General features: G+C 56.4%; 4 protein-coding genes across 4 annotated transcripts; 1 reads left to right on the top strand and 3 right to left on the bottom strand.

Annotated features, from left to right (window-relative positions):
• Positions 1–2,426: 2,426 nt before the first annotated feature.
• B0H64DRAFT_471191 (FAD dependent oxidoreductase) lies at positions 2,427–4,053 on the bottom strand. Its single transcript, XM_062807867.1, has 3 exons — positions 3,152–4,053; positions 2,885–3,092; positions 2,427–2,827 (listed from the first exon to the last, which is right to left on the bottom strand). Exons 1-3 carry the CDS (start codon positions 3,915–3,917, stop codon positions 2,527–2,529), a joined length of 1,275 nt encoding a protein of 424 aa, XP_062664751.1. The 5' UTR covers positions 3,918–4,053; the 3' UTR covers positions 2,427–2,526.
• Positions 4,054–5,058: 1,005 nt separating this feature from the next.
• B0H64DRAFT_33718 (phosphatidylserine decarboxylase-domain-containing protein) lies at positions 5,059–9,165 on the bottom strand. Its single transcript, XM_062801157.1, has 5 exons — positions 8,768–9,165; positions 8,645–8,689; positions 6,304–8,560; positions 5,494–6,248; positions 5,059–5,374 (listed from the first exon to the last, which is right to left on the bottom strand). The coding sequence occupies exons 1-5, from the start codon at positions 8,933–8,935 to the stop codon at positions 5,096–5,098; spliced, it is 3,504 nt and encodes a 1,167-aa protein (XP_062664752.1). The 5' UTR covers positions 8,936–9,165; the 3' UTR covers positions 5,059–5,095.
• Positions 8,621–9,689, top strand: B0H64DRAFT_33707 (uncharacterized protein). The gene is made up of 2 exons (XM_062801154.1): positions 8,621–8,704; positions 8,768–9,689. The coding sequence occupies exon 2, from the start codon at positions 8,963–8,965 to the stop codon at positions 9,608–9,610; it is 648 nt and encodes a 215-aa protein (XP_062664753.1). The 5' UTR covers positions 8,621–8,704; positions 8,768–8,962; the 3' UTR covers positions 9,611–9,689.
• Positions 9,690–11,655: 1,966 nt separating this feature from the next.
• On the bottom strand, positions 11,656–12,738 carry B0H64DRAFT_370394 (coatomer epsilon subunit-domain-containing protein; the record flags this gene model as incomplete). The annotated part of the gene is made up of 4 exons (XM_062802082.1): positions 11,656–11,764; positions 11,815–12,053; positions 12,121–12,263; positions 12,354–12,738. 4 exons carry the CDS (start codon positions 12,736–12,738, stop codon positions 11,656–11,658), a joined length of 876 nt encoding a protein of 291 aa, XP_062664754.1.
• Between the last annotated feature and the right edge of the window lie 896 nt (positions 12,739–13,634).

Raw genomic sequence — 13,634 nt, forward strand, 5'->3', positions numbered from 1 at the left:
TGTGCCTAGAATTGTGAATAACCAACTGAGACGTACATAATTATTAATCTAGTCAACATATGCTTGGCGATCAGCCCTAGCTTAGATATTTTGAGTGTCGTGCAGGCGATGTTTCCCAAGTGTGACTTCGTTAAGATACCTAGGTACTCCAGCTGAGACAAGGGAGACAATGTCCGTCCGGAACAAAACCACCTACCTTCGTACGCCCGGCCAAGGTCGCAGTCCCGTAGACCCCAACCCCCGGTCAATATATCAGTACCGCCGTATTCATGACGTGAGGTGCAAGTAAGTTTTGGCCCCCAAGGCAGTTTGCGGGGAGACTCAGAGCCGCACTCGGCACTCAAAGGGAGGACCCGAGATCTCCAAGCCATTAGGTAATGGTGCAACAGTTATTGTGTTCCCGGTAAACAGCTGGGGGCCACAAGTGAAAACATCCTCCGTGCCTCCCAGTCCATGGGTACGAAGGATGGGGGCGAGGTGCTGGGTTGAGAGGTGGGTGCACTGTGTGAACAGTGATTATTCATCATTCTTTCTATCACTGTTAATTCAGTATTTGTAAGTAAACTCGAAATCGTAGGCAACCATAGGAAATAACGTGTCTGCCTTGCCAGCACGCAAGTTGTGAGAAGAAATCGTAATTCACCACCTGCTGTCAGTCGGTCCAGCGCAGGTGGAGGGCAGCTGCACGGCCAGCGCATGGGACGATTTTTGGCGCCAAACGCACGAGCCTTGCTGCTTGGTCCGGGAAATCAGCCCAGAACGACAAGCCACACTAATTTGGGAAGCCACATTCTTGGTAATACCTCTCTTCTGATTGGTTGGCATGCTCAGCGCAGGGGGCTATTTTGAGGCGGCCGGGACCTGGCTGGCTGGCCGGGATTGCTCATCGTTCGGTCAGTGGTCACAGGGTGGTGTGGGACGAGGCTTGTTGGAAGGTGAGGGAGCTTGTTAATGAACAAGTCATGATTTAAAATCTGCTTCTTCCCTCTTCTGCAGCACCCATAACCTTTGTGCCCTGGTTGTTTGTTTTAAGTTTGGTCCTGTGCCTCTACCGTCGTTTCACCTCTTTCCCACGCCATCTCCCAACAGCAACCTGGTTTACACAGTCCGCTCATTCAGTCATTCACCAACAACCCGCGCCATCCAAACGCCCTTCCAAAACACCTGTCTAAACGAGGCTCCTCATCCAACCTCCCATACCGGTGCTTCTTCACCTCCTCATCGCGTTTGTTTATCCCTCCAGAACTATCCTCAAACAAACGGCCATCATGTCGCCGACATACACCATGTCCGCCCACCTGTGCAAGCAGATCTACACGTCTTGGCGTCAGGCCCGCCAGACCTCACCAGAACCGAGCCCGCTGCCGTCAACTCCCGCGGCTTTCACCAACAATACCCGGTCGTCTTCGCCCAGCGAGAAACGCTCCATGGACAGCGACCGCAGCGAGTCGTCCCATCCCCCGCTGTCACGACAGCCGTCGGGGTCGAACTGGCGGTGGGGGTCTCGCTAGGCTCCTCTCCCCAACTATCCTTGGCTTGCCACGATCCAAGGAAGTGGAAGCGCGACCTCTTCCGGTTGGGTGGACGGATGGCTGGGATTGATCTGGATTAGTGTGCATCAAACCACTCATCCGGACACATGCGGGAGTCTCAGTCTGGCAAGCCGATGAAGACAACTCAAAGACCCCTGCCAACCAACAATAACAATAACAACACCACCACCACCACCAACGTATGGGGCTAGTTAGAACGCACGCCACCAATACTTCATGCGAGCCACCTACTTTGTACCTTTCCTCATCAGCCACGTTCTCACCAACCCAACCGGCGTTTTGTTTTTTTGGGCATCTGGCAACCACCAATCCGGAGTTAAACGGCTTTCATTGAGTTTTGGGTCTGCTGGGCTTTGTCATCACCATGACCACTACCACCTCCCTCAGACCTGCCTTCGCCAAATACACCATCTGCACCCACAATTCCGTCATCTGTCGCCATTCCACCGCATAACTACAACCCCCAACATGCGCTCCAGCAACCACAACATGGGCACACGCGACCTCGGTTTCGGTTTTGATGCCGGCCAATCGGTGCGTTTACCATGGGCGTGCAGTTGGGCTGCCTGAGGTGGTTGCATCTGGGCCACGAGGGAGCGGGATCGGGGCGGCTAAGAAAGCCGTTGTTGACATGCAGCACGGAGCTTTTGCTTTTGCTTTTGGGCTTTCATCTGGGTTTCTTTTCTTTTTTTCCCTTGCCGCTCCCGCTTGCATATGCATGCAAAGCAAGCGAGTGGGCTGGGCCACGATTGGGATAGCATGACGGCGGCGCTCGGTAGTGAATCGATACCCTTTTTTGTCTTTCATGTTTACTTAGCCCCTGAAACCAGATTTCCTAGATCAACAATATCCATCATTTTTGAAACTGCGCTTGTCACCAGCATCTTCAGTCTCATGATCCATCACCACACCTTTGTGATCCCATAAATGGGGATGTCGCAAGCGCATACTACCGACCATTCACAAAGCAGCCCTATATTACCCCCAAAGACGAATGATTTACAATTGACGCCAGCTTCTCTTGCGCCTCCTTTTCCATGTCGGCGAAGTCGCCTCCGGCGACAAGATGGGGCTGGTCGCGGTGAGAGTACTCCCGTTTTGGCTCCCAGCTATACCGATCCGGAACAGGCCGGCCACTGAGGACATCGACAACGGTGCTGCCAATGGTCGGGAGGTCTTTGGCGCGGTTGTAGGATCCCCCAACAACACAAGTGAGGTTGGGAAACTGGGGATGCCTGGCAATGAGAGGGTCCTGGGTAGGGGTGACACCATCCCTAATAGGAGAGAGCCTTAGTTTATGATGCGCACCTGGTCAACACGGATTTACTTACCAATAGGATCTTACCGAGGCGATATAAGCTCCTTGGAGAGCCGGTAAAAACTCTCTGGCCCATTCGATCGTCTTATGCATGTGGTATTTCGCCAGAGCACTGTTGGAAAGATCCTCGACCCGTGATAGAGTAGAGCCGTGTAAGTTGGTGAAAGGCTCTACCCACGTAATCTTCCCAACGCAGCCGTGGGCTGGAGGAAGAAAATCCCCTTCCGGAATCAAGAGTAAGCAGCAAGCAGAAAAGAATAGACGGCGGAGAAACACTGACCTTGCCCGTGGTGGGATATCATCGGCCTGTCTCTGAAAAACTCGGTCTGCTCTTCACTCATCTGAACGCCGTATGAGAACAAGCCGGTAGCCACGGGGGTCCTCCCATCCGGAGGGAGAGCGATGTCGGATGCGGCAAGAAGCTGGGTAAACCATGGTCCGACGGCCAAAACGATCTGCGCGCTCCCAGCCTCGATCTTCTTCCCGTTTTCGAGTATGAGCGAAGTGACACGAGTCCCGTCGTTGACAAGGCTCGCAACACCGCTCTCGTAGAAAGTTCCACCGCTTTTGGTACAGGCGTTCTTGGCTCGCTCCCTTGCATCAGATATGCATGGTTCCCAGTCGACGATACTGTCGTCCCCGGCCGAAACGTACGTCAAGGGTTCCGGAGCCGTCGTTGTTCCAAATTTGTCCCACATCAGCGTGCTACCGCCGAGTGCTCGGCTCTGTAAACCAAGCTCCTCGCGAGCTTCGTTGATCTTCTGGACTGAGGCTACATCGTCTTGTTCGTAAATCACTACACGGCCGATGCTGCGTTGGTACCTGGAGAATCTGTCGCTGTTCCATTGCTTCTGAGCCTCGACTGCTTCTGTCATCCGCTCCACGTTGTTGTAATCAACCCGGACTATCTTTGAGATATCATCGCTCGGGGCAAGGGGAGAAGGCCGAGAAACGATGGACAGCCGTGTGGTGGGCCATTTCTGATGGAGGTGGTCGGCCGTCGAAAGACCAAACACACCGGTGCCGACGATGATGACTTTATCCATATTGCAGTTAAGAGGTGAGTTTGCCGTGTTGAGAGACTTGGGCTTCTACGGCGCGGGGTTTTATCGGTAGTACTTGTACACACCACAGTATATGCGTGTAACAACCACTTCATAACCTCGCCCCGTCTTCGATGACGTTGATTCGCGGCATCTTCGGGGACTTGCCCTGCTTTCAACCACACCCAACTTTAACACCACACACAACCCGTGCACGGCACAAAGCGGTGTTGCACAGATTACGTACCCAGCTCGCAAAGTTTAAAATAGATGTAGTCTCTCCTCCATGCAGCGTAACACATTTTAGTAAGGCATATGTTTTTCCCCAGCGCCTGTACCGGAGCGAGTCATTCCACCTTTCTCCTTTCTTTCTCGGGCTTTCACCTTTACAGACCTCATCATAACCCAATACAAGGCCGCTTCCTCCGGTTCGTCCGAACTGCATTCTCCCACGCACAGTTCTCGGCCATTCTGATATCAAACGGGAAAGAGGGCTTCCCCAAGCATTCGGGACCATTGCTTGTTGGCTACCTCCCTCTCCACTCGATTGTAGAGGATGTTGGGGCGCATTGACTCGCGAGCGAACGGTCTCATCGGATAGTTTCAGTATGTTCCAGAGCCTGTTTACGGTCAGCCCGTCATTGCTCGAGACGTCGACCCGAAGTTCACATAGGGAGAGACGCCGCATAATTACAGGTCCGGCTGAGGATGATAGGGTCACCGCGAGCAGCGGTGAGGCAAAGGAAACCTGGCATATACTGATGGGAGGAGATGGCTGTGAGTAAAAGGGGGTTGGCGTTGGCACAGTGATGGTGTATTACTTACTAGGGTATAATTTCCATTGATTCCTACCCTACGTGCTCCCGTCAGGGTGATAGTCTATAAAGTAAAAAAAGCAGCATACACAACAGACGAAGCAGTCTAACCGCCACAGCAAAGTCTGTATCCTATGTATATTCCCCCCCAAGTAATCTTCTTTTTTTTGTTCAATGGCCAACAAATATGCACTGCTAATAAACCCAATTCATCAGGGGAGAAAGAGCCCAGCCAGCCAACAACAACAGCAGCCGGTAGGCAGGTCTCGCATCAAAACCAAACGCTACGCTAACAACAACAGCAAACACCACCACCACTACCAACCCCCTCTACAATCCCAACACCACCACCAAACACAGCCAAGCTCACCCAGCAAGCTCCGCCACAGGCGGCACCCCCACACCCAGCCCCCCACCGCCAACCCCACCGCCAACTCTCACCCCAACACTCGCCGAAACATCCTCGGCGTCGGGCCCGTCGGGCCCGCTGGCGCTGTCGTCGGGCGACTCCTCGGCGACCTGGCCCTGGATGCGGCGCTTAGCCTCGGCCTTGTCGGCGGCGGTGATGTGGGCCTCGTCCTTGCGCATGTCGGGCGTCCACATGGGCTCGCCGGGCGCGTGGCCGACTGACATGCCGACGCGGATCTATTAAAGAAAAAGAAAAATGGGGGGTTAGTGGGGGTGTGTTTTTAGGTTAGGTTGGGGTGGGTGGGTGTTCGTTGAGGGGGAAGAAAGGTTTGGGGAGGGGAGGGGGGGAAGCTTACCAGAGTTTCGAGCGCCGTGTTCGAGTTGTCGACTAGGTCGTCGTCAAACACCATCTTGCCGCTCTCAAACAGCAGCACGAGCGTGCTGCCGCCAAACTTGAAGTAGCCCAGCTCCTCGCCGCGGCGGACCTCCTCGCCCTCGCTGCGCGTGATGACGGTGCTGCCGACCATCATGGCGCCGACGCAGATGACCATGACGCGGCCGAACTCGGCGGTATCGATGGGCACGACGATGCGCACGTTCTCGCCGTACACGTCCAGCGCCGAGCGGATGGCCATGGGATTGACTGTGTAGTACTCGCCGGCGATGGTCTTGGGCTCGCGCATGACGCCGTCGACGGGGATGTGGAAGCGGTGGTAGTCCTGCGGCGCGAGACGGAAGATGCCCAGCCCGCCGCCGTTCTCGTAGCGGCCCACGTCCTCCGGGTACGCATCGCCGAGGAGCCGCTTGACGCTGAACTCGCGGCCCTTGACCCAGACCTTGGTGGCCGTCTCGATGCGGTTGAAGACGACGGAGCGGCAGTCGGCCGGTGACACGATGATGCGCGAGTTATCGGGCGCCGAGCAGGGGCGCGCCGTGGGCTTGAGCGCCCGGTAGAAGAACTCGTTGAAACTTTTGAACTCGTTAAGCGGGAGGAGCACCTCGGAGAGGTCGAGGCCGTGGAAGGCGATAAATTTGGGAATTTCGGCTTTGGACGCCGGGTCGTCGTACTTCTTGCCCTGTTTGATGCTGAGGCTCTTCAGGAGTTTGCGGACTGTCCGTATTAGTTTGGTTGTCTTGGGGCCCGTCAGGCTTTGTGGTGTACTTACTCCTCTTCTTTTCCATACTGTTCGATTTCAAACCTTTGTATAGGAGCCGGATACCCAGGCGGACGTATACGCTCATCTTCTCCTCGTTAATCTGGCCGGTTATACGGTCCTGGATAAGGATGTTGGCCGAGTTGGCCCCCAGCTTATAGCCACCATACGAAATCTTGGTGATGACCTTGGAGTACCACTTGCGCTGCGCCTGGCTGGAAGTGACGAACCCGCCCATCATCAAGTTGTTGACCTGGCGCCAGTCCTGGCTCGCGCAAGTCGCAATATGCGTTATGATGTCGGCGTCTTTGCGCTTGTTCAGACGTGGCTGGTGGCAGATGGGGCACTCCCGAATCTCAACCACGTGCTCTTCGCTCGTGCTGATGTTCAAGTCGTCCCGATCCAGCAGATCCCCCTCTTCGCCAGGCGTGCTCAGTTCAGGAACGGAAATCGTCGATGTGTCGGTAGTTTGCGACTCAGACGGCGTCTCGAGCCCCTCGGCCGGCGTCTCAGTCCCGGAAGCCGGGGGAACAAGCAGATTCTTGACCTTCTCGGCGTCTGGAAGCATGTTCTTCATCCGCTCTGCCACACCCTGTGGCCGTGACTTGGCCTGTAATTGATCCTCGAGGCAGATGACCGCCTCGTCCATGGTCAGGTCCTCCGCATCATCGTTATCGCTCGCCTTATGAGGAAAACGTTGGAAGAAGCTATCAATAGTGGACTCGCGCAATGTCGAGCCTAGGGTGTCGAGCATGGTCGACAGCTCAACCTTGCTGATGAGACCGCTCTCATCCGTGTCGTACTGCTTCAGCATTGCCCTCCAGAATTGCTGACGGAGCGCTGGATAGGGCATATACTTGGCACGGATGAACAGCTGAGGGTTGTGCTTGTCCTCCCACTTCTCCAGATTCTTCATCTTGAGCGGGAGCGTGCATGGGATGAATTCGGGATCCTCGCCGTCGGGCGGGGTCGTCTCCCCGAGAGTAGAGGCAGCCGCGGCAACGGCGTTGTCTCCCGGATGAAGGAGCCCGGTGTTGGCGACCGCGGGCTGGGGGGATTCGGGCAGGCCCTCTCCCAGGACCTGCGAAGCGCCAGGGCTCGGCGTAGGCGTAGTCACAGGCGGGGTCGCCGTCCCGGCCGTCGCTGTGGACGGGTTCTTGGATAGGCCTGGCCTAGTGAGCTTGCTTAGGCTCTGAGTTGACGGGGTGCGCGATAACCCCAGTCTCATGAACCGGGGACGCTGCGCCGGGGCTGAAAAGTCGGGCACGTCTTTGAGGTTGTATAGCCCGGTCTCCGGGTCTGCTTTTGGAGCCTTGTCGATGAGGTCCTTGACAGGGAAGTTCACCGACGCGATGAAGTCGTTGCCCGAGTACTTGTCGCGGTCAATGACGGTAAACGAGAAGCTGTAGAGCTGCTCATGGCCAAGAACTTGGAAAATCATCTTCTCGTTGAAAACGGGATTCAAGTTGTGCCGAATGGTCTTGGTTCGGTAAGTCTTCTTGCCTAGCGAGGCAACGACGAACGGGTCCATGTCGAAGCTGGTCTTGGTCAAGTTCGACTCGGGCGGTAGGTCGGTAATTTTGCCGATCTCGAGGAAGATGATGCCAACCACATCGCTGCCGCCGTTGATGAACTCGTAGGGGTTGTCCCTCTTCTTGCGCTTCAGACCCCGAATCCGCAGTTTCCTCCGCCTCTTCTCTGCCGCTTCCGGCTTGGTCGGATCTTCGTCTTCGGGCGTCTCGTCCTCGTAGACATCGTATTCGTCCTCCTCGTCATGTTCCGCTCGCCTTCCACCGAGGGACGGAGAGGGCGAGGGCGCCTTCCCCTGTTCGGCCGGGGCAAGGACCGGCGTCCGTGACGGCGTGGGGTTTCGCGACGTATCGGCGCCCGGGGCAGATTTGACCAGCGCGGTAAACTTCTCGAAGGTCTGTTCGTCGGGGGCCTGCGGATTGGCGCTGTCGAAGAGGGTGAACTGCAGCAAGACCTCGCCCGAGACGATGCTGGTCTTCTTCCCGGGCCGCTTGCTCTTCAGGGGGTACCACTTGGGCATCTGCTCTGTCTTCTCGTTGGCGAAGATCTCCTCCAGCGCAAGGTCGAACTCGCCAAGATAGTCCTTCCCGAAGCGGTCCTTGTCCCAGGCGCACACGTCCAGCAACAGGCTCTGGACGCCGGCGACGGGGAGCTCGCATTGTTCGTTCCACTCCGGGTTGAGGGTTTTGGACTCGGTGTGGGTGATGTGCTTCGCTTCGCCAAGAGTCAAGACGAGGTACTAGTATCGGCGAACAGCAGTTAGCCGCGAGCTTGTTTCCCGGCAGGGCTGCAGGGTGGCTGCCGTGTGCAGTGTTGCACTCACCGGATCCGACGTGCCTCCCCTATCCTTGGCGGCGAGATCCCTGGCCTAGACAGTTCGCACATACAAAGTCAGCTCCGCGTTCGTGTTTTCCACCGACAGCGAAAACAAAGCGGCGGCCCGTACCCGCATAATGACCACGTTCAGAACGAGGCCAGTGTCTTTGCGGCCCTCGGGGCTCGCCGCATCTCCTTTCGTACCCATTGGGCTCGTGCTACGGCTGTTGGAGGCGGAATTGGTTGTCGGGGTGTTGGAGAAGCCTGGCTTCAGGCGATTGGGGATGATGCGGACCATGGCGGGCGCGGGGTTCGACAGGAGTTTATGCGATATCCCGGTGCTACCAGGCTGCAGCCAGGGCAGGTTTTCCAAGTTTCGAGTTGGTGGCGGTACGGTATGGGTTTATGGGGTAAGTGCCCGGTATCTGGAGTGGTAAGATATGGCGGGGTCAGATCCAAGTTTAGGTGTCCCGGGTGCTTGCTTGCATTCGCCGTGGCGCTGGCACTGGCTGTTGCAGAGGCAGCAACACCACACCTAGCTCCAACCCAGCGGCAAGCAAACGATTCGCTCCAGACCGCGGGGTTTATCTGTTTTTTTTCTCCACACAATCGGCAAAATCGGGACCGTCGGGGTCGTCGGGGTTTTCGAAGAGGTCGGCAGGTTTCTGCGACACGTCAGGCACCTGGGCAGCAGTGCTGGGACCGAGGAGACGAGGACGTCATCCCAAGCGTGCCGCGGAAAACACAGCCCTGGGTTTATGTATGTGCATCCACTACTCAGCGGCGTACAGGAGATGGTAAAAGCAGTGGGGCGAGGCGACAGGGATCGGCGTCGCGCTGTCTTTGGGATTCGCTGGGATTGGACCGTCTTCCCCACCAAAACGGGAAGAATTACTTGTACAGTGTCATTACCGCACAGGCGAGCTCAGCTGGCACGCTGGGTGGCAGCTCATCAAATGCACACACAGAATGAAAGTGATTTGAGGCTGCCTGTTCGAGGTCTAGGGGATTTCTAGGCGAGATTCGGGTTGGTTTCAGGGGCCGGCGGGCCAAGCACTTAAATCTGACGATTGGGGATAAAAGGAGACACCTTGTGCCACGCATTTGACGGGTAACAAGATCCAAGTGCATCAACATGTGCCGCACGCGCGCCATACAAGAAACGAGTTAACTAGCGACACCCCGCGGCCACCAATCTCCTCGGCCTGGGAGAAGCGGTGGGTGACAGACCGCCAAACGGGCTCGAATGGGGGCGACTGGCGCTGACGCGCGAGCTGCCTCGCGAGGTACCGAGGTAACCTAACTTGTATTCGCAGGAAACTCGGAGATGGGGAGGAATGTGGCTTGCCTTTTACGCGGGATGAACGCATCTCTCCGGATCAACTCGAAAGAAGGATTCCGTCCACCTCCGAGTTGGCCGGATCGAGAAGTTGCACATGTATACTACGACATAACTATGTGCTGGACGGGGACATACATGTCCACTATGAGCGCTTTACGGCTGCCTTTGACCCGAGGAGATGGGCCCGGAACAGGCCAGCAAGTCTTGTGTGGTTGTACAAAGCCGCTCCTCAAGGCCCAAACATCCTCCGGTCGAAAACCCCGCCTCCCAAAACATGGCCCACATCTGACAACTCTGTTGTCTGAGTGAAAGTGATGAACTCGCGATCGGAATCTTGGCCAAGACCGGAATTGGAGAACGATGCGAAATGTTCGTTACCTAAGTTACCGTATTCGGTATCTGTACGAAGTAACTCCTACCCCGAATAAATTCCAGGCCCACAATGAGAACGGGAGCGCATGGTGGATGGGTGATCCTGGTTCCACCCATCTCCAGCCGTTTCGAGTCAACTTCGGGTTAACAAAAAGCTGTTCTTGTGGTTTTGTTGTCATGCTCTCTCCCTTGGATGACGCAGTCAATGCTCGAATGGGCCAATACTTGGTCCACCGATCGTCAGCTCCGAGACTTAACATGTCAGCTCGCCCACATCTGAAGCCGCGGTTGCTCGGGAAGTTCTATGGTTGGTCCCACAGCAGTGTCGTTTGTGGCGCACCACCGCCTGTATGATTTGAGCAAGAGTTCCTCTCCCCAAAAATGATGCCCGTTTGCGGATAATCGGCACCGTATCTCGTCATCTGCATCTTTTTCAGGCTTGCGCAGCCCGATTTGCGACGCTCTGGAGGCCTCAATTGAATGTTGAATGTTGAAAGAGTCTAGTCGGCTTGTCAAAACAGACGATACAACATTTCTTGACTGTGACTGGGATCTTGCGACGAACTAACCCGGGGGCAAAAAAAGGGGCGAGCCAGAAAGGGGCTATCCGTCCACTTCCCCTCTCGCTACGACGGCAGTGGACGGGTACAGAATACAGGCCTCGAACAGGCTACACAGTAGTTATTGAACAGACGAATCTCGCCTCCGCCCTCGACCCTTTAGCGTTCCACCTTGGTGAACCGCCGTTGAACCGGTTGCTCCATCGTGATAACGGTCAGTGGAGCATGTGTCTTCAGCGTGACGTTGTCACGCGAGCCGTTGCTGCTTACGGATCCAGCTGTTCCTGTTTCGGACCAGGCAGTTGCTTCGTTGAGGAGGAGAAGACATAAGGGCAACTCGGCTGGTCTTTGGCAAACGCAGGCCAAGTTCGCGGTACCAGGTCGCCCATGGTTTTGGTACGGGAGGAACCAGGGCAAATATCGGGGAATACAAGACCCGGAATATCTTGCGATATCACGGCTGACATGCCTTGGTGAGCTTCCTCCTGTTGGGCGTATTGTAGGACAGGACTGAAGTGTTCTCACTTCCACTTAAGATTCCATCCTTCAGGTATGGTCCGGCTGTAGGCAAATACGTGATAACTGCCCAAGGAGCAAAATACCAGCCGGCCAGCCAAAACTTGTCCAAATTTCCGACTGAGCTGAACGCGGTGCAAGTCCTCTTCGACAACCTGGTTTGTCTATCCCCAGCCTCTTCTGTATTTTTGGTGGATATCATTAATCGTAAATGATCATAAAACACATCTATGCCGCCACCTTGGCCTTGTACTTTGTAGCGGCTTTATCAAACAACTCGCTCTTTTCCGCCAAGTCCACCAAGAGCGGGTGCTCAGCATCGGCCTTTTGGAGAGAACTAAAACCTTGTTAAACACTGTTGGTGGTAACCTCCACAGGGGGGCATACCTCGTCAATTCCTCGGCGCTTTTCCCAGTGATTACGGTCAGAACCAACAGGTTGGCAATGGCCTCGGCGTGGTCGGGCTCCTTCTTCAGCGCCTGATCCAGCGCAGCCTGCGCCTCCTCCGCGCGGCCGAGGTGCAGTTCGGCGACGGCCTGTGAAACCAAGGTCCGTACTGATGACGTCGCGGGCGCCTGTGCCAGCTCCTCGAAAACGTAAAACGCTTGTTGGTATTTCTCACCGCCCTGGAGGACACCAATATTGTCAGCACTCCCTGATTCGTGAACCGAAACAGTATCGGTTATGACCCACCAGCCTCAAGCCAACCCACGACTCGGCCAGGTTCACCAGCAGGCTATCCTGCGCCCACCGCCGGGCGGCAGCGACCTCCTTGACGGCGAGATCATTCCTGTTCTGCTGCAGGTGAATCTGCACAATAAGCGCAACGGCGTCCACTGTCCAACACCAACCACGTCAGCTTTGTGCACCCCCACAAACCAAACCAACCAAGCAAAGGAGAAGGGAAAGAAAGAAAAAGAACCCACAGCTCCCCTGATGCTGCCCCAACAGCGCGAGCGCCTCCTCGGTCTTGCCCGCCGCCTGCAGCACGGTGCCGCCCAGGACCTGGACGGTCGCGTTGTCGGGGGCGAGGGCCTCGACGGCGGCGACGGCGGCGTCGGCGTTGCCCAGGGCGAGCTCGGCCAGGGCGCCGACGGCCTGCAGCTCGGGCTCGGCGGCGCCCTTGACGTCGGCGAGGACGTCGGCGGCCTGGCCCAGAGCCACGCGCGCCCGCAGCTGCAGCACCCGCGCCGGCAGCGCGTTCTCGGCCGACAGCGAGCCGACGTCGAAGTCGACCACTTCCTGGTACTGGCCCTGGTGGAAGTGGTTGTGGATGTTGATGAGTTCGCCTTCGGCGGAGTAGGGGTCCATTGTGGGGGTGGTGTGTTTGTTGGACGGTTCGGGGGGTTTGTTGTTGGGTGTCTGTCGTCGGGGTGGTTGGGTTGGGTGGGTTGCTGAATGCGCTGCGTGCTGTGATCGAAGGTGGGCTGAATTGACCGACGTGGAGCTTCCTGCGCGGCGTGGATGTGATGCGGGACAAGCCGCGCCAAGATGTGGTGGTGGTGGGAAGAGCAAGGCGGGGTGTCGGGTTAGGGTTAGGGTGTCATCAACTCGATCCAACAACACCTTCTCTCCCACCTGCCCGCGATCTCCCTCTTCACCAACATGGCAATGAGAAAAGAGAGGCGCCACCACCAACTTCACAAAATCAACATCCCCCACTTACCCCAGCCCCTCTAGAACCACAGTGTGTACGGCGCATAATCCACTAGCTCACAGTTTCGCCACGCTCCGGCCGTTGAAACGGGCCTGGCAAAACAAACATCATGCGCAGAACGAACCAACATCAGATCCGACCCAACGTATTCGTAAAGCGATGCCAACCGCAGCTCTTTCCACGAGGCAACATGTCTTATTGATGGCTGGTGTTGCAGTCAGCCCACCATGGCCGCCTTGGCGCCTTGGGTTTTCCCAGCCTCGTCAGAGCCGCCAGGTGACAACCACAGTAGCGGCGGCGCAGCAGGTAGAAGATATCCGGTGACTTTCGGGTTCGGCTCCGGCTCGCACCGAGTACCCGGCCTCTTGGGTGGGGCGTCGCATTGCCTGTCACTTGAGCCCCAACCCGCGGCGCAGGACAGGGGATTCTGTCATTCCTGGGGTTATGCTCCCTCCATCCAGATAGAGAAACAACTCTTTCTCCGGCGTGGGGGGCCATGGGAGTTTTCCTCGTACCATTTCAGCCGGGGGGTGACTGAAGTGTGATCCTA

This window comes from Chaetomium fimeti (genome assembly GCF_033439085.1).
Source record: "Chaetomium fimeti strain CBS 168.71 chromosome Unknown B0H64scaffold_1, whole genome shotgun sequence".
Taxonomy (NCBI): Eukaryota; Fungi; Ascomycota; class Sordariomycetes; order Sordariales; family Chaetomiaceae; genus Chaetomium; species Chaetomium fimeti.

Coding starts and splice junctions, on each gene's coding strand:
- B0H64DRAFT_471191 (XM_062807867.1), bottom strand. CDS start 3,917: ATGGATAAAGTCATCATCGTCGGCACCGGTGTGTTTGGTCTTTCGACG. Junction 3,093..3,151: donor GATATCCCACCACGGGCAAG/GTCAGTGTTTCT, acceptor TGATTCCGGAAG/GGGATTTTCTTCCTCCAGCC. Junction 2,828..2,884: donor GCCTCGGTAAGATCCTATTG/GTAAGTAAATCC, acceptor CTCTCCTATTAG/GGATGGTGTCACCCCTACCC.
- B0H64DRAFT_33718 (XM_062801157.1), bottom strand. CDS start 8,935: ATGGTCCGCATCATCCCCAATCGCCTGAAGCCAGGCTTCTCCAACACC. Junction 8,561..8,644: donor GGGGAGGCACGTCGGATCCG/GTGAGTGCAACA, acceptor CGCCGATACTAG/TACCTCGTCTTGACTCTTGG. Junction 6,249..6,303: donor CAGTATGGAAAAGAAGAGGA/GTAAGTACACCA, acceptor TAATACGGACAG/TCCGCAAACTCCTGAAGAGC.
- B0H64DRAFT_33707 (XM_062801154.1), top strand. CDS start 8,963: ATGCGATATCCCGGTGCTACCAGGCTGCAGCCAGGGCAGGTTTTCCAA.